Source organism: Argiope bruennichi, chromosome X1 (genome assembly GCF_947563725.1).
Source record: "Argiope bruennichi chromosome X1, qqArgBrue1.1, whole genome shotgun sequence".
Taxonomy (NCBI): Eukaryota; Metazoa; Arthropoda; class Arachnida; order Araneae; family Araneidae; genus Argiope; species Argiope bruennichi.
Genome location: NC_079162.1, coordinates 82,398,451 through 82,418,505, shown reverse-complemented (window position 1 = coordinate 82,418,505; position 20,055 = coordinate 82,398,451). Strand labels below are relative to the sequence as shown.

At 29.6% G+C, this 20,055-nt stretch overlaps 1 protein-coding gene across 1 annotated transcript in view; it reads right to left on the bottom strand.

The window, feature by feature from the left end:
* The window catches only part of LOC129958363 (zonadhesin-like), a 211,230-nt gene that overhangs the window by 14,970 nt on the left and 176,205 nt on the right, over nucleotides 1-20,055 (bottom strand). Inside the window, exons 43-56 of the mRNA XM_056070797.1 lie at nucleotides 18,143-18,316; nucleotides 17,887-18,060; nucleotides 16,841-16,923; nucleotides 16,042-16,221; nucleotides 15,404-15,574; nucleotides 12,435-12,605; nucleotides 10,690-10,783; nucleotides 10,038-10,120; nucleotides 9,726-9,887; nucleotides 7,356-7,449; nucleotides 5,641-5,814; nucleotides 3,995-4,266; nucleotides 2,191-2,293; nucleotides 2,024-2,109 (exon numbers count right to left, since the gene is read on the bottom strand). Of these exons, the coding sequence (XP_055926772.1) occupies nucleotides 2,024-2,109; nucleotides 2,191-2,293; nucleotides 3,995-4,266; nucleotides 5,641-5,814; nucleotides 7,356-7,449; nucleotides 9,726-9,887; nucleotides 10,038-10,120; nucleotides 10,690-10,783; nucleotides 12,435-12,605; nucleotides 15,404-15,574; nucleotides 16,042-16,221; nucleotides 16,841-16,923; nucleotides 17,887-18,060; nucleotides 18,143-18,316 (2,021 nt within the window). The remainder of the gene's footprint in view (nucleotides 1-2,023; nucleotides 2,110-2,190; nucleotides 2,294-3,994; nucleotides 4,267-5,640; nucleotides 5,815-7,355; nucleotides 7,450-9,725; nucleotides 9,888-10,037; nucleotides 10,121-10,689; nucleotides 10,784-12,434; nucleotides 12,606-15,403; nucleotides 15,575-16,041; nucleotides 16,222-16,840; nucleotides 16,924-17,886; nucleotides 18,061-18,142; nucleotides 18,317-20,055) is intronic.

The following is a 20,055-nucleotide window of genomic DNA, read 5'->3' as shown; positions in this document are numbered from 1 at the left end:
CAATTTAATTTTGCGCTTTTAATTGATCTATATGAATCATTTGCTCAAACTTAATCGCTTAACCCGTTGAGGACCGTGATCAAGCGAGTCTCCCTTCAGGGCCAGAGAACTCGTATATGTGATCAGCCTTTCCCACTTCATGAGCCCATGAGCCGTGACTTCAATTTGGAACGTTTTATTTAAATTTTTAAATGGCACTAGATAGCGGTTGAAGTCCGTTATAATTTCGAATAATGTTTCACAGAACATTGACCTTCAATATGCTCATTTGCTTCCGGGTTATTTTTTTATTTGATCCGAGTATTTAAACATATAAACACTTGCACTTTTTCTGTTCTCTCGAGAGGTTGGGCATTTAAAGGACCTTGATTGCCTGCGCTCTGGGTTTAAATTTATATTTGGACTAAGATGGATAAAAGCTGACTTAGTGGTTTATGTGGATGTAGCTTTATAATTTGCATTTGGAGTTTGCTAGATAGTTTTTTTTTTTTTTTTTTGCATATTTTGGGTCAGTTTTATTTTAGTCACTATGGCGAAAAGAGCAAAATGTTTAAGTGAGAGAGAGATTTCTAAATTGATGAATAAATCAGATAGTTCTTTAAAAGAATAAAAACGGAAGTTATCTTATTGTAAATGCAAAACTTTAAATGTAGGGCTTTGTCCCGAAATATGTTTTGAAATGTATCATAAACTTCAAACATTTTAGATATATTTTTTTACATTAAGTTTTCTAATATTTTCCATGTTTTGAGTATTAGTAAGCAAATGTATGTCATTTTCCGAAAGTATATATTATACATAACTTTATTTATTAAAATGTTACTCTAATAAAAATGATTCTTTATTTTATTTCATTTACTTTAAATTTCGCAATTGTTTTTAATAAAATCACAATAAACTATAAATTTCAGCCTATTTATATATAGTAATAATGAATGTAGTAATAATTTATATGAATTTTTAATTAAAATTAGGCTTAGTGAGAAAAATCGTCCAGGCCTTTGGGTGCGTACACTCTCGGAGCTCGCAAGCCTGGGGGAATGCTTCTTTCTCCTTTCAACGGTCCTGAAAGGGTTAAACCTCAGAGTACTATTCTTATAATTTTTTTAATCAAATTTTCAAATTCACTTGTAGATGAGTATGTAAATCTTTTTCAACCGGTAAATTGATTCTCTAGTCAGCAGCCTGAGAAACTCTGCGTAATAGTTTTGAATTTTGAAAAAAAAAAAAAAAAAAAAATGTGCATTTTTTTAAAAAAACATTTCACTTAAAATTTTTTTTTAAGTTTAAATTCTGGAGTTTTTAGACCTACGATTCCATTAATTCTCTTCAAAGTACCATGACTAAATATGTCGTCATTTCGGTTTGGTATAATATTTCTTATCTAAAAACTGCTTATAAAGAGATTACGATGAAATCGATAAAAATAATGGCTTTAGAAGCTGGAGAGGGGGAATTGCGGTCCCAAGACTTTCACCACTTAGGGGTCTTTGGAGGGATTAACCGAGCCCGCTGTTGTCAGGGGGAAAAAAGCTGAACTAAAAGCACCATTCTGTATTAAATTAAACGACATATAAATATTAAGTGGATAAGCAGGGATAAAAGATCTATTTTATACAAGCGCATAAGTAGAAAATGAAACCGTTTAAGAAAAAACCGTTTCTAGAAAAACCGTTTTCTAAGCTACATCAATACCTCTGCGAACAAATAATATTCTATTAAATTTCCGAAGAAGATGAAAAATATCCTTTTTAGGATTTGTCCACATTCATACTCATAATATAGAGAATAAAATGCGCATCATTTTTCTTTGGAATTCTTGTTTACCGTTGAAGAAATAATTGAATATAACAAGGATATTGATGTTATTCAGGCTTTTGGGGAATATTCTCAGTTGTTTATTGTTAAATATATATAAAAAAATACTTATAAAAGAGAAAATATAAAATGTTAATATATTTCATAAAAGCTGATATAGTATTAAAAATACAGAATATTAGGAAAAAGAAATATCGACACTCACGTCACAGGAACAGACATTGCAAGGATCATTATGAGTTGCCCATGAATCTCCATGCAAATGAATTTCATTTCCCTCAGAGATGCAGACTAAAAAATAAAGATCCATGTATCAAATTAAAATATCGATTAAATTATTTCGTGAAAATAACATTTAAAGTTTCTACCAACCTCCGCACTTGGGGCAGCATTCTTTGTCGCTTTTCAGGATTTCCTCAGCAGGGCAGTTCAGAGGCGGACAAAATTCTTTTGAGCATACCCACATAAAGTTTTCCTGTACAGAAATAACACAAAGTAAATAGTATAATTAAAAATGCCTGAAATAATTTGAGTCACGTATCATTATTAGTAACGTTTAACAATTATTTAATTTAAAATATACGCTAATTTACTTATTACATCTTCTGTAGTTGGACCGATATTGCCCTTCCAGATGTCTAACAGAGTTAAAAACAGAATAACAACGGGAATAAAATAAAATAATTCTGAGCAGAAAAGGAGATGTAGCAAAAACATACGGATTTATTACCTTTATTTTATTAAGTACTTGTTAGCTTTAAAATGTTTGTGCACATTTGAAAATTGAAATAAAAATCAAATTTCATAATTTTGAAAGTTTAATACCAAATTTTTTTTATTCCTGCTCCCCCCCCCTCCCGCCGCAATTTCGTCTTAAATGATATTAATTATCCATAAAGACAACTAGTAGTTTCTTTTCCATTTTTACATGACAGACAGTTACAGATTACTCAGCATTTTTAAGAAACAAAAGAGACAGTTAAGTACAAATAAATAGAGTGATCATAAAATAAATTGCCTCTATACGAAATTCTGGAGGATGTAACGATAAACGAATACCGATGAAATTCGGGATATAAGTATTTCAATATGTTCGAGAATGAGAAAAATTGAAATTGAACGATAATATTGCATTTACAAATTATCAAAAAATTTAATCGGCAACACAAACGTTTACACATTCTGGAACGATTTACTCAGTGAAAAATTGTGAGTAGCACTGAAGTGGCAATTGTAATATGAAAAACGAACGCCGAACCGATAAAATATGCCGAAAAAATAAAAAAAGGAAACAAAAATGGCATAAAAAGCAAAATATTTTAAGTAATTTCACAACTGGATCAAGAATCTATCATCTTATACCATACTATTTTACATATGAGAGATGTAGGTTAGCGCTGGAACACGAATTTTGTCCAAAGAAATCAGTCAAATTTTACATTTGACTGCGTCTTCAAGTAATACAGTTTGTGATGCAGTAAATGTTCATTCAGCTATAAGAGCTTCATTGCTGTCTACCATCTCTCTTTTGAAGTATCACCATGTGTGAAGAAAAATTCTGTACTTGGTTAGATAGTTTTATTTTTTCGTTGTTTACCACTATTTATTGCTTGTTTTCCATTTCTTTTTGATTGTGTTTGACGCATATGTTTCGTGCAATACGTAACTTTGAAATGTCATTCAAACTTTTCACTGCGCTGAACAAATAACAATACATAAGAGCAAATAACAACACACAAGAGTGGGTTCTGTAATTTTAATTTTTTGAAATTCGATGCTGTAAATAGGAAGGTTCAATTTTTGCTTAGCTATTCATTTTTAAACATATTCAGTGAAATTAATATCTCAAGATTTATTGCATTCGTTTGACCCTCTGGACATAAAAATTTCGCATATTGACAAAGTGACAACCTGTATAGAGTTTTATATATACCTGGCCTATGTTTCCGCATATTTTAACAAGCAAATATGTGTATCACTAGTACCCGAATTTTACCTACGCATATGGGTTAAAGTGATAAAATACATATTCCTTTGTCATCAGTTATTACGAAATATTGCAAACATGTCGGAAAATTACTGAAAAGAGAATTTTTGTATCACAAATAAAAACTAACTTTTCCCACAAAGTTGCAATAAAATATTAATAAAAATCACTTAATATAAGGAAACTTACCGAACACTGGCAGACAAAACATGGATCAGGATAAGGATGAAATAATTGACCAATCTGATCACGCGTACAAACGGAACCAAAGGCTGCACAAGTTGGACAACACTCTCCTTCGCTGGGTGGTCGAATAGATTCCTCTGGGCAGTCGATAAGGACAGGACACTCATGCCGAATACAAAATATGTGTCCTGAATCACAAGTACAAGAGTCACAAGGGCGAGAAGGAGGTGAGAAACGTTCTCCGGACTTGTACTTCACTCCATCTCTTTCACATTCTGCGAAATAATATATGGAATATCAATATTTGTGACTGATACCATATTGCAATATATGGCAGTGATTTTTGTTTTTTATACTTTCGAGTTTTTTTATGTACTCTTGGCTCAATAAAGTTAAATAAACTTGGTTTTTGTACCCGTTTCTAGATTGCAGTGGCAATTCTATGTATACCTGTGTCCGTTGCTTAGTGATAACATTTGATTCTCTTTTGAAATAAATTTGTCTGCAATTAGATTTTTTTTATTAAAGTTCCGTTACTGATTAATGATTATAATGAAATTCCTTCTCAAAACGCGTAATTATGCGGACAGAAATTCAGGTATGTTAACTTTTCTTAATGTGTCTATGTTGCTGTCATGGCTATACCGCTTAAAAAGGAAAAATTATTTTTACATTTCATATTTTGTAAAAATAATTTATATATATTCCATTCTAGCTATAATAATTATTAAACACGTGCTTATATTGAAATCAGAAAAAACTATATGTTGTATCATTAATTTCATTTTCAAAAAATATATATATACTTAAGTAAATAATATAAAATAAATTCTAAAGCCTTAGAGTAACTGAATCAATAGTACATGTATTCAGAAATTTTTAGAACAGCGGTTTAAATATGACCTTCAAGCTCTCGGATTTAATTCATAAAAATCTCTTTGTTTTGTTAGTTGATTTAAGGTATTATTGGGACATTTTGTCACTTGAGATAAAATTCTGAAATCGATTAGTTGAATTTTTTAGTGAATTTGTAGAGTAATAATTCATAATAGAGATTGCATGTTACTTTTGAGCTCATGTGTGTGATATTTGAAGCATTTCGCAATTTTTAATGACAATTTACTGTCAATGTACATGTATATTTTTTTTAACAAACTCCGAAAACGCATACTAAATAAATAAATAAAGACATATTTCCATTTGAATTGCCTTATATTATTCATGCTTCTTTCTTCGAGAGATAATGCACTTTTGTATTATATTTTGTTTTTCATGATAAAATCTTGGACAGTTGTCATTTAAGATTTCATCCCTTATACTGCCACTTTCAAGTTATTTAGTTTAACAAAAACATAGCTACAACTCACTGAAAATATTTTTGTCCATTATATATATGTGTGTGTGTGTGTATACGCACATTAATTAAATGCAAATTCATTTAATGAAGACAAGTTCTTTAACAAGTAAACACAAGCGCGCGCACAACTCTTTCTCTCTCACACACGTCTTTTCTTGGTTACTGTAATGTTCTTATGTTACTCTTTGAACAGAAACATAAATAGCACCAGTATTTCATTATTAATTTTTAGATACATCATATGGGATGGTAATCGAAGCCTTTGGTGATTTATAAAATAAATAATTTATACCTGGGCAGACAGGACAACAGCGTCCAGGAACGGGTATTGGCTCCACACATTCTACTGGACAAACGATGTTTTTACATGATACTGTTCCACCTGTGCATTTACAAGATAAGCATGGATTGTGCGGTGAAATCCACGTTGCATCGTTCTCATATTCAGTTCCTTCATAAACACAACCTGAAAAAGGAGAGAAAGTGTTGTGAAATTAAAATGTTAAATAACCCAATTAAGAAGGACAGTATAATGAAAATGGACTCGAGAATGACTATTCTTAAGCGAAATTCTGATTATTCAAAAATCGAGGAAAATTAAATCCAAATTTAAAAAATATAAACCATAACAATAAATGTCATTTAAGTATTTAAAGTTTATGAATTAATTCGGAGGTAACAATTCCCCGATATTTTCTTTATTTTTATGTTATGCTCTAAACTGAAATTCAATTTATTAACCGACACGTTATAAAAATTGCACAATACTTGAGTACTTCAATTTAAAAAAATACAACTGTATATTTTCTTCTGCTTTTATGCAGATACTTCTTTTAAAGAATGTATGATCTTCTCAAAATAATAAAAAAATACAGGTATATATGCTTTCTAAATGAAGACTGCTAATCGAAATTCTAGTATGATAAGACGGCTTAGTATAGTATGTTATGACAACATTAGAGATATTAATTGACATCTTTGTTACTCATTGTCCATTGCACGTGTTCAGTGATGTTTCTTAAGGTTTTACATAAAAAACTTGAGCTAGCTGGAGTCAATTACTTAACGATGCCACTAAGATACTGCTAGAATCATGAGCCCAGTATACAAACATAGAGGCAAAATTCATATATTTTTAAAAGTCACGGTTTTCTAATTTTGACTTAATTCTAATGACTTAATTCGATGAAATTCGGTATGATACCTTGTGACTACAACTACAGTTTAGTGTCACATTTTGTTGTGAATCTGCCTGCGAAAAGGTGTTCAAAATACATATCTTTGCGATAAATTCAACAAAAATACTAGAGTTCGTGCGTTTTCTAGATTCACCATGCAAAACATTCGCGGCTTTATCCAAGACCGACAGTTTTATGCGGAGAAAAGCGGATAAGGCCTTTATTAGGGAGTATGCCAGAAAGTTTAGGGAGAACACTATCCTGCTGTTTCGAAATAAGAGTCACAATACGTAATTGATAACCAACTTCAAATCGCCATATTAATATTCCGAGAAGAACTAAATCACCGTCATCGTTCATTCCATAAATGAATTTAATTCATTTTAAACAATCAGAAGGGCATCATTCAAAGAACTTTTTCCATATCTGCTTCAAATAAAGCAGAGTAATGTCATATAATGATGGTCTAAATTACTGAAAAATCGTTCCGGCCAAGGTGAGTAAATCCCTTTCTTCAATGTCATTGCATTTCGATAACAAAACTTTTTTTCTTCGTTTCAAAAGTCTCTCGGTCTCCCTTTTTTTCCTATCGTTTTACAATTACCCTCAATAGTTGATATAATTATTTTTACTTTCCGATACGAAACTGAAATAATGCAAAAATTCCTAAACCTAATATCTGAATAAAAAATATTTCGTGTATCAGTAACATATGCTTGCTTAAAAGCTTACTCGGCATCAGAAGGAATAAAACGGTATTTATTCATTTTAATTTTAGTTCAAAGCAATCAGCATTATGCAGTATCAAAAAGAAATTTGCTGTAAATACCTCTGCAAACTTCACAACATTGTCCAGGCAAACGAACTCTTAATTGGCAGTTCAATTCAAGACAAATTTCAGAGGTGCATACGACGTTTCCATCCTGAAAAGAAATATGAATATTTTTTATAATTAGTTACGTTTTCGGACAAATTCAAATAGGGAATGATAAAAATGAAAATATGAAGTTTCAGTATTTTCTGATATAATTAATCTGTATATGGTATTAACTGACTATTTACCAAACTGGTTAAGAAGAACGAAATAAGCTTCAACCAGGAAGCAAATTATAAAGAAAGTTTTGAAGAAACTGATTTGATGAAAAGAAGTGTCAATTTAAAAAGTTCTTACTTTTTTTAAATGAAATAACATTGTTTAGGAAAACAGTACTTATGGCTGTTTTTCTAGGATCCTAGCATGATTGCTTTGGAAATACATGATATCACTATTATATCAAAATGCACATTATCAAATATGCCCTTAAAATTTTTTTGATTCAAAAAATTTGCATAGATAAGCTACATCTACTCTCAAATTTATTTATGTAAGCGGCTGATGGAACTCAAATTACAGATTTTTTAAAAATGCCATGTTATGTTGTGAAAATATACTTTATTTAATAAGGACTTTTTAATGTATCAGTGACGATGAAACTTATACAAATGTGAAATGACCAAAAATATATAGGCTCATACGTCATCAGTTTGAAGAGTTAAACAAAAATTTCAGAAACAAAGCAAATAAATGGAAAAGTGGATATGGTTTAATTCAATGATTCGTAAATTGTGGGGTGCATCCCGTTAAGAAAGGGACGGAAATGCGAGGAAGCACACACACACAAAAAATTCAACATATACCTATATATAAAGTAAGTCAGGTTTCGCTTCCCCCCCCCCCTTCGAATGCCAAAGTGAAAAAGATAGCATCAAACGAGACAAGCGGCTTTTCTGTAACCTTTAAATGAAGACTTATTATGGAATGTAAGGGATAAGGAACCGCTGATTAAATAATTTGAGTTTGCTAAGCTTTTTGGAAACAGGTGACTAACTAAGAGACGTATTCTAACTTTGAAAAGCCAGGATAAAAAAGACTTGATAAATATTAAAATCCCTTTCGTGGAATTTTAACATTCACTTGATGAAGATAAAATTCCACGAAAGGCGATTTTACTTGCCTGATAAGCAGGGAGAGATCTAAATAATAAAATGCTGAAAATCGCTTGCTAATTTTAAAAGCGTGAATTTACTTCTCAAGTTTTTTAGAGCATCTTCAAAAAAATTTAATTACAGAGACTCTTATATGAGAAAGTAATTGCAATGAATAAAAGGGAAGTTTAAGGATGAATTAGTAATTCTTTTTTATATCTATAACAAAGATTTTCAATTATAGATATGTTACTAATAAAGTGCAGAAATCAAGTGATTTTTAAACTTGTTAGAAGAAAACACTTATATTTATATGGAAGAAATTTTGACTGGATGGCGTTGTCGAACACGATTCTGAGGTGTTTGAGCAAGTGCATGTAAAGCCTTCTTCGATGAGTTTGTGTCTGTAGCCAAGAAGATGGAGCTAGATTTGGATATCAAATACATCGATGGAAAGAATAGTCTGGAAGAACATAGCCAGTACTACTGAAGAATTGTGAAGAGGCATTCTGTGTCACAGCAAAAAAGCTGCGAAAGGATCTTTTGTCAGGAGTGGAGAAAATAATAGACTCAACATAGCAACAATCCTCTATCAAAATAAGAAAAATGCAGAAAGCATGGGAAATTATTGCATCGTACGTTGAGAAGCATCGTCTGAATAAAGCAGTAGGTACTCGGTCTACAAATTCATTTAATAATAATACTCTGTTTTATTTTTCCAAAATTTTGAAAAATAGCCAAAGGCAAATGTTATGCATAATTTTCCCTATAAAAACTGCATCATAAATTATAAACTGCATTATTATAAATTAGTTTCATTTTTTTCCGATTGGAACGCATTCTCCTATTTTGCATAGATTCCTACGAGAAAAAAAATGTTTCGCTTAGCGAATATTGCGTATTACGTAATTATTGCGTATATTCGGTAACGAATAATGCTCCTAAGCGAGATTCCACTATAATAGGCATTTTAATGGCTACGAATTTTATTGGTTACAGATAGAAGGTTAACATCAAATTTACCTTGACCTATCAAATGAATGGTTGTTTAAATGTATCAATTAGGTGTCGGTACTTTTATTATCAGTGATCAATAAGGTAACTTTAATTTATTTATTTAAAATTTTATATTTTTAATAATAAAAATATATAAATTTTTTATTATTAAAAATATAGAAATGTAATCTTCATTATTAAATCGAAAATTTAATTCTTTATGGTAAATATTTCCTACCTTACATTCACAACTTCTACATGAATCGGGATTGAAACGTTCACCATTGGAGTATTTGACTGTTTCAAACAAACAGTCATTACAAATGGGACAGCAAGGATCAGGAGTTGGATGAGTGCAGTTCCTTTCGCAAATCTGCCTATTACATGCAACGTGGCCGTCCTGAAACGAGAAGCTTTATTTTATTAATTTAATGCCACATTTAAAGTAAGAAATAAAATATTTGTTTGCTCAAATTATACAAATTTTATGAATGTCATAAAAAAACTTTGAAGTGTTAATTACAGTTTGTTTAAAAAATATTTCATTTACCTTGCACAAGCATTTTTCGCATACGTCATCTGGATGAGTAAATTCCTTATTTTCCTCAAATTGAATGCCAGAAACTGTACATCCTGAAAAGGATAAGAATTGCTTCAATTTTTGCACTTGAAAACGATAATTTAATTGTTATTTCAGCAGTATTATTTAACATATGATTACTCATAACTAAGAAATTTACAAGTGGAAATAAATAAGAAAAAAAACTATAATATATAATTTAAGTTTATTCAAATTGAATTACTAAATAATTCAAACTTTAAATACCTCAGTGTTATATATTTAGTGATATTATTTGATAATGAGCATCCCTAAATATTTGAAATATAAGCATTAAAATACCCAAGTATTAAAATTATCCATGCTTCATAAATAATGTTTAAATCCATCATTTCGATTTGAAGTCGCCCTTTTTTAATATCAAGCGATGACGCATATACACGTCAAACGAAATACCAATTGTTGCATAGTAAACTTTGCAAAAAATCGACCATTTTTGCAATGCGAATAAAGCGAATGAGATTTCCTTTATACTAGATAAAAAAAATTACACATCGACCCTTCCAAAATCAAGATTTCGATTGACGCGTATACACGTCGAATGCACTTAACTGGTTAAATTTATTTAATTTAAATATCAAACCTGGGCAAACTGGACAGCAGACTCCGGGTAACATCACTGGATTAGCACATGCAGGAAGACTGCAAGCTAATTTGTGGCAAGTAACAGTACCATTCTTCAAAAGAAAAAAAAATTAAATGAGTTTTCTTGATTTTGTATTATCTACAATTTTTTATAAGTAAAACCCATTTTTAATTCATTATACATATATAGATGAAATGTGAATTTCAATTAACTTACATCTTTGGACTAAAATAACTTCTTTGAGCCTTGATATAGTTATCTTTGCGAAAGTGTGATGTTAAAAATGATTTCATGGAACAGATTTTTGAATAGGCCGTTCTATTATGTTGGCTCTCTAAAAATATTATCTATATTAAATAGTTTTTCTATATTTCTTCAATAAAACCATATGTTTATAGTAATAAATGCAACGACTAAAAATATTTAGGCTCAAAGTTGTTTAATTAAAACTCACACTATAGATAGAAAGATGACAAAAAAATTGTATATTAGCAATGATTTATCATAATCAATTTGCAAATATAGTTCATCAGTGTTTTTTAGATTGTAGATCCTGATTCTAATGCATAGCGTAGAAGAATTCTAAGTTTATCTAAACGTAGACAGTTAATGCTTCTGTGAAATCAATTCTAATCAATGAGTTGATTCTGAGGTATTTTATTAATTAATAAAATAATTTAGAAAATTATCTTAAATCTGTGACCTATGAATTTTTTAAATCTCCTAATTATATAATACATCTTATTAGAGACATTAATTGTTATCTCAATCCATATGAGGATAAACAGATAATATGAAAATCTTAAGCAAGTCCAAATTCTTTTGTCTTCTAAATTAGTGGCTACTTAGACTTAATTACATATTTAAAAATCAAAAACTGTAATTCGATCCAATAGTCCGACACGCTATAATATGCAAAAGGGCTAATTTAAAGTATGTTGTTATCATTTTTATATAAATATACATACAGAAAGATTTTTTTTTTCATAAATTATATTATATTTCTCCCCTTTGTTAAATACAAATCCTGGAAAAATATGTTCACTTATTGATGCACACTTGGATATTAATTTTTTTAAATATGGTTAGGCGCTTGAAGGAAAAGGGTTAGAAAGCTCGTTAGTATATATTTATCCGATTCTGTGTTTAGAATAAAAGAGATTTGCCCACATTTTCATGATTCAAAAGTAAGTACTAAATACTAAATTATGGTTAGAAAAACGATATTCATGCAATAAAAAATACTGAAAATATAAGGAATTCTATACAACGTTATCAGGTCGGCGCCGATTCATAGGCAAGCAGTACCTCAATTAAATTTTAAAAAAGAAATTTAATAAAAGTACATTTTAAAAACACATTTTTAATAATGTTTCGAAAAGAACTTTTTTATTTTAATTATTTCAAATTTTTATTCTTTAATTTCTAATGCATTATGTTATGGAATCTTGAAATCACTTTTTTTTCTGAAATTTAATGTTAGATGGCGTACCGAATGTGGAAACAAAATCTAATTAAATTAATCGATTAACTGATAATTAGGTTCTGAAAATACTAAAGCAGTTTAATGGCATTAGTAACACAAAAATGTACAAAATTTCAGAATTCTAGCGTACCTGGTAATGAGTTAAAAATACACTATAAAGTCCATCTTTGCAAACAAAATAGGTGTTCAATAAAAGAGTATACAAATCGATTCATTTCGAGTAATTAATAATCAAGCATGGAAAAGTCTGTATTACCTTACAAATGCATTCTTCGCATGGGTCTCCTGGAGAAAGAAAACGTTGCTGATTGGTAATATTAAGTCCTGCATAGAAGCATCCATCGCATACAGGACAACAATTTGAATCATTTAAAATAGGATGGAGACACTGTACACACGGGAACTTTTCACATGCTACCTGTCCTTTCTAAAATAAAATGACCAATACGGAAAAAATTTGTTACATATAAAAGCTTAAAATAAATATTGGTATTATATCTTTATTTTATAATGTTTATGTAAAAAGTGTAAATGTTTCAATTTTAGGAAATTCTAAAATGAAAGGGAATTTTTTAAAAGGAAGTCGGATATTATTTCTGACAATTATCTTTATATAATTGAAGTCTAGCCGAGTTTAGTTATATTAACGTTCCGCTTAGAAGCATCACAAGATCCATATTTGGGATGGACCTCGTAATTTTGAACCGGATGATGTCAGATGATGAACATCGTATATGTGAATTAAAGTAACCTAGCTTTAAGAGTTAGTGGGCGTCAGACAAGAATTGCGTAATATCAGAGGAGTCCATTTTGAAAATTATGAGACAGATTGAATCAATGTTTGTCAGATCTGGCTGCATTTAGCTCAAATATAATACGCAGTTGATCAATGATTAGAAGCAGGAGAAAAAAAATCAGCTTTCCCTTCATTTTCTACTTTTATGCTACTTATTCGTCTCTCTGAGTTGGCTCTAACGTGTTTACTATCAACACGTTAAAGCCAAGCTAAACGTATTTTTTCCTAAAAACTGAACGAACATGATTTGATTATGCACCAAAACTAAATTTTTCCTGATTGGTCTAATTTATTCCTATGTTTTTATTGAAAATTTTGTCACCGACATAAACAGAAACAAACATAATATTTTCGCAAATTGAAATGTATGCATTTCATTCCGGTTAATGGAATCCATTCGTCTTCTTGTGACATTCTATAAATACACCATAGCAACTTAATTTTAGCATTTTAGTGTAAAGGAGTTGAAGAAAAAGAGTATGACGTCTCGGTAATTAAATTATTTGCATGATGCAGAAATCTGAACCTATGTTTATTTCATTTTGCACAATGATATATAAATGCATAAGAAATTTGAATGCAAATAAATAGAAGCGAGATTCAATCTTTGAACTTTTATGTTAGCATAAAATTGTTGATCTAACTTTTCCCCCTTCTTTTTGTTCTTTTTTTCTTCAATAGTGAGAAACTTCAGAATGTTTCTCGCTATTCATTGTTTTGTCCTTAATTTACATACCTTATTTGGAAACTTTGATGCATTTCTATATTAACAGAGCATGCTGCTGAACAATATTCCGAAAACACATTTATGAGAAATATTCCTCTTACCTTCTTGTATATGATGTATAGAAAAAGCATTGCAATCGTCAAAAAATTCGAACTCGAGATTTTAGTGAATCTCTTATTTTAACCCTTTCTCGGGCCGTGGGAACTATGCTCCCCACCAAATTTATCAATCTTTGTATGAAATTATGTAGGTTGGCATAAGTTGTGACACATTTTTTTAGTAAGTCAGAAACTTAGATGCTTCAGTTCTTTATCTCAGACAAAATGATGGATTTTAATTTGTTACTTAATCATTAATTAACCAAATTAATTAATTAATCAAATTAAATTTATCTAATAAGCTAAATGAATCCCTTATCTTATTCTAATTTCAAGCCTAAAAATATTTTAACATAATATGACTAGAAAAAAATGGACCTTTAAAGGGTTAAATCTCCCCGAGAACGAAAAACACAATTTTGGCATTATGTCAGTCTGTCTGTCTGTAAACGAGATAACTTAAGAACGATTTGAGTTAGATGAATGAAATTAGGTGTGTGGAATTTAGACGAAATTTGTAGATTTCTGTCAAGTTGTGAACGAAATCCATTAGCAAAATGTCTGTCTGTCTGTTCGAATCACTTGAAAGCAATAACTACAAAAAGCAAAGATCTAGGTAGATAAAATTTGGTAAATAGATATAGCATCTAAAATATAGATACTTATCAAATTTTGAACAAAATCCGTCGAATGGCTGACCGTCTGTACTTTCGTATGCATGTAAATTGAATAACTAACCAAAGTAATGATTGAAATCGATGGATTTCGGTATGTTACCTTTGCGACTACAACTGTTTTTTAAAATCTAATTTTGATGTCAATCGGTCTTCGAAAAGGTACCCAAAATATATTTTCTTGCGATTGATTCAGTAAAATTGCTGGATTCACGCCAAGTATCTGCATTTCGTAATTATCGTTCACCAATGCCATGTAAGTTATGAGTGGCCTTACCCAAAGACCCTAATTTTATGCCGAGGAAACGAGAAAAAAACTTTACTGGAGAGTATGCGAGAGAGTTTCGAGGAAATCACTCTCGCTGGTTTTCAGTATCATCCTCTTGGTTAGGCGTGTTTCTTCCTTAGAAATAAAGCTAAGAAAAACAGTGTTTTTCTCATATTTACTACCAGGTACTGAATCAAAATTTAATTAAATTTATCGATTAATTGATAATGAAATCATACGAAAATACTGTATTATTTTTTTCTCACATTCACTACCGGGTAGGGACACTCGTATGGAATCAAAATTTAATTAAATTTGTTAATTAACTGTTAATAAAATTCCCAAAATATTAATTAGTATATTTTTATTGAGAATTAACAATGATATTAAATTTCAAAACTCATGCGCATACGGAAGTGAAATAGGGTGCGAAAAACGGACCATAAATTTCCTTGTTTAGAAATGTGAAATTTATCACCCTAATTCAATGTTTATAAAAATTATTTTGATTTACCATTACATCTGATGCCATCAGGATAACAAATATATATATAAACTACATATATTTATATTTATGTTAATTTCTTTAAATTTATACAATAGTAAATACTTGATAAATCTGTGGAAAATCGAATGAAATATAATAAAAATTTGAAGTATACCGAACAAAAGCATGTTTCACAAGAATTTTCCGGGTTCGTAAAAGTTGTATTATCTATGTAAATTCTTTCATGGAATTGACAGTTTAAGCACTCTAAGCAGCATTGTCCTGGAGCTGGATGCAGGCAATGAGTATCAGGACAGATTTTCTCTTCACATTGGACATCGCCATTCTGAAAGATTACAATGAATTCAAATTATTGATTAAAACAACACAAATAAAAAATTATGCATCACTCTTTTGCTATCGAACTTAAAAATAAGTTAATTAAATGCTAATAAAAAATTGCAAAAATAAATAAATAAATAAAAAATATCAAACTTTCTTAAAATTCTGGAAGTAAGTCTTCAGCAACCAAATTAATTAAGAAAAAAAAAGCTTTATTTCATCCTCAATTTTCTAATTTCTTAAAGTTTTGCTCGGAATTTAATGAAAGGCAAAACCATGAAGGATTATTATTGTACTTTCCAGTAATATCTGTAAAAATTTAAAATTATATTATCTACTCAATTTAATCACATTTAAAAGAAATATTCAAGTATTCAATTAAGTTCATTAATCTATTCATTAACTTCATTAATCTGTTATCTATTCAATCAATTTAATTAAAAACATGCAAAACGTAAATTGAAACATTACCAGACAAGCACATTCTTTGCAGATATCTGTTTTATGAGGAAATATAGTGTCAAGTTCGTGCCTTTCTCCATTATAGTCACAGAAATCAGGACAATAAGGACAACAGTGCTCTTCATCTGTTATGATATTGACACATTCGGGTGCGTCGCAAGGTTTTTTATCACAGTATACTGTTCCTTTCTGAAAATATTACAGGAATATTTTTAAGTGATTACAACTACAATATTTTTATTTGTTTAGTTTAATCATATAAGGGACAACGACAGTATATTTATTTAAATTTCCTAAAGCTATATTTTAAATTCTTAAATGACTTTATATCACAAAAATAAAGCAACATTTATAAACGGCTGAAATTTAGCCGAATACCTTGATTTTGACATGTGTAAATTTTAAATAAATAAATTAAAGCTTTTATTATTAATATGTTGCGTGTTTTCTTAGAAATGTTTTTAACGAAATTATTCAATAAAACAATGCGAACATTAATAGAGGGGATAAATACAAATCATGCTCAAAGCACGAGAGAAATGCCTTTTTCTGTAAGCAATTTGGCAACTTTAAAAATGGAAAAACTTTCTTTATAAAGATGGGCATATTGACCATGATGTACTATATAAAATTCAAAAGATAATGTTTTTAATGATTTTTTAGGGAATTTTAAGTTGGGAATTTTTTTAAATTGCTTTTTAGGAAATTTTCAGTCGTTTAGAAAATTTTCAATACTTTGTGAGGGAAATATAGGCATAATATTAAATAAATTCCAATTCAGGAATAAGTTAGAGAAAATAAATATTACCATGCAGGCACATTCTGAACATGGGTCTGCTGGATCATCGAATTCTGCCCCAAAGTCGTAAACTTTTCCTTCATACAAACAACCTGAGTGAAAATAATATTGAATATAGAGAATTAATTACACGTATTAACAGAACACGTTTTATACATATATAAAAGTTTTGAGTAAGATCTACAAACAAAAAAGAAAATGATTTTAACATAGTTTTCGATTTTCTCTCAATAGTGCTCCAGTTAGAAATAATCGTATTGATTTCAGCGGTGAATTTCACTTCATTAAAGAGTTGCGGATTTTTATTATGTAGCGGTATTTTTTTATGTAATGGAATGCGCGTAACTCAGTTCCGGTTATGTTATAATACAAATTATATAAAAATTGAGAAGAAACAATTTTATAGAAGTTTAAGTTTTAATATAAACCAGCTACTTGCGTTTGTTTAAAATAAAAAAAAATTAATTGCATACAGTAAAACTATCCAATCTACGATTCCTCAAACATGGTATGCAAGTACGGAATATTTTTTTTCTTTTAAGTACACAAACAAACAACGATTTTTCGTCAAACGTACATATAATTGAAAACGTTTCTTTCATACTGTATTATAACGTCTTCCAGATCTCATCTATTTTACAGCAAACTATCTTGCACTACTTCAACTTCTCTGTCGATAGTAGAAAAGGGCGATTTCACGCCGTAAAATAACTAACTATATTTTTGCCTTTCAACTGTATTATAACTAAAAAAAAACAAAAACGATTAAAGCATTTCTGCTTTTTCATATAGAGGCATACAAGAAATATTGTTACTAAATTTTTTTTGAAAAAACTGAAACAAATAACTAAACTTTATTCTGTTTTTTCTGGATAATAACAATGGTTTAAGGCAAATATTTTCGGGGGTATTAACTAATTATGACATGAAAACAGCCTTTCTGTAAAAGTTCCAAAAATGAAACCAAAAACAAAAAATACTACCTGATAAAAAACAAGTATATTTACAGAATTCGAGATTAAGTTCAGAACATAAAAACAATGCTATATTTTTACCTAAATCACACACAGGACAGCAGTTTTCAATAACTGGATTAGAACAATAAACCACATCACAAGATTTAGGCTTGCAATCAATGTTTCCTTTGACACAAGTACAAGTCTGGCAAGGTTTAGAAGGATCACTGAATATTTCTCCGTTATAAAATATTTTTCTGTCGAGCAAACAACCTACAAAATTATATTTTAAATTATCCTTTTAAATACTTTGCTCAGATATAGATATTAATTATAATAAAAATACATTTCTTACCAGAATCACAGGCTGGACAGCAGTTCTTAATAACAGGATGAGAACAATTAACACTCCCACAAGGCTTAGGATTACACTGAACAGTACCAGCTATGCAAGTGCAGAGATCACACGGACGATTAGGGTAATCAATTTTGGCTCCAATTTCATAATACTGGTCTTCAAACATGCAACCTAATTTAAATATTTATTTATAAGTTATTCTCAATTTGTGTTATCACTAATTCGTTCAATTTATTTTCATTTGCACTTACATATTTTAATCATAGAAATAAATGGAAAAGGATAATGCAATTTATAATTAAGTAGCGTAATGGACAACGCAAAATATGATTTCAGCTGCACCATTTTGGTAAACTCGACTAATAATAATGAAATATGTTTTTGTGTCTTTGTGTGTGTTGGTGTTCTACAGGCCAGACTGTTTGACATATAGCTACCAAATTTGGCAAATGTATACTTTTAAAAAGGAGTATGTGCAACCCGGTGCAATTTCTTTTTTAAATTTTAATTAGTTAGTTGGCATTTTTCCGTGATAAATTCAAAAAATATTATCTTAAAATTGAAATTGTTATATTTTTAATTATACTGAATTTTTTGCCGTATAATTTCACCTATTTTTAAACAACTTTTAAAAAATATTGTAAGCTTATTTTACAATAATATATTTCATTATTTAAGTGAAGCGCAAACCGCTTTCATTGTATTGTTACAAATATCTTATCCTGGCTTTTTTCTGTTGTTGATGATCAAGTTATGAAGGTTCAGCTTAATTTACCATACTGAATTGATTTTCAATATAAGGTATGATTTATTAATTTGAGTGAAATTTTGTTATATTTGCAGTTAAGATTTACCTTCAAAATCAAGCAATAGTTTAAAAAAATTTAAAGTACGCCCATTACTGTTCCTCCTTCCAATGATGTAATTGGGTGTATAAACACAGAAAATTAATATAATAGTCAAAGCGGCGTAATGATTCTAAAATAATATGAGTTAAACGCATTTAAAAATTTGAAATTAATAAATAATTCGCTGAGAAAGCCATTAAGACATAGTTACACATAAAATTTAATTGAAATTTTTAGCAACCATTAATTTTGGTGAACCAAGTGATTCCCAAAGGCGGCTAGTTTTTAATAAGCTACGAGACATACAATACTAGAATTCAATTCTTTTATACTATGTATACAATATATAGATGTATAGGTTCATTTTTGATAACTGCAAAGTATAGATTGATTTTTATATTGTTTCTAAATATAGTTTCACTATATTATAATTGATTTCTGTCATTTTAATCTTTCCTTTTAAAAACATACAAGAAAAAATTGTACCTAGTGAGAAAATCTTAAACTGTATTTATTTTAATAGTTTGGTTGAATTAACGTGCCGTTTTGAAGTTATATGAGGGTTATTTTGAGATCGACCTGATAATTTTGAATATTAGACAAAAACCGAGGACGATATTGAACCGCCATTCCTCCCCAAACTTCCACATTAAACCAAGTGAGAGATGTTTCATCCTCACTGATAAAATGTTCAACTTCTGCTAACTGTTTCCATCTCAAAGCCATCGTGATCCATACAGTTTTCAAAGAATAATGTAGACAATTCAAATGACATTATAAACGTATGGCAAACATTACTATACATGTCATTTAATCTTTAACTGTCTTTTGTCTTTTGATAAGATGTGACATTTTCGTTTTTCTCTCATAAGGTGTGCAATGGATTCAGAAATGAAATTAGCTCTGCGCAATTGATGTGTTTCATTCGCTGCATGAAGAATAGTGAGTTTTACTCTAAGCAAAATGGACAAATCTAACTTTTCCACCAATAAGTATTTCCAGGATCAAGAGACTCATTTGAGGAATTAAAATTTTCAGACTGAAAAACTAAAACTATTATAT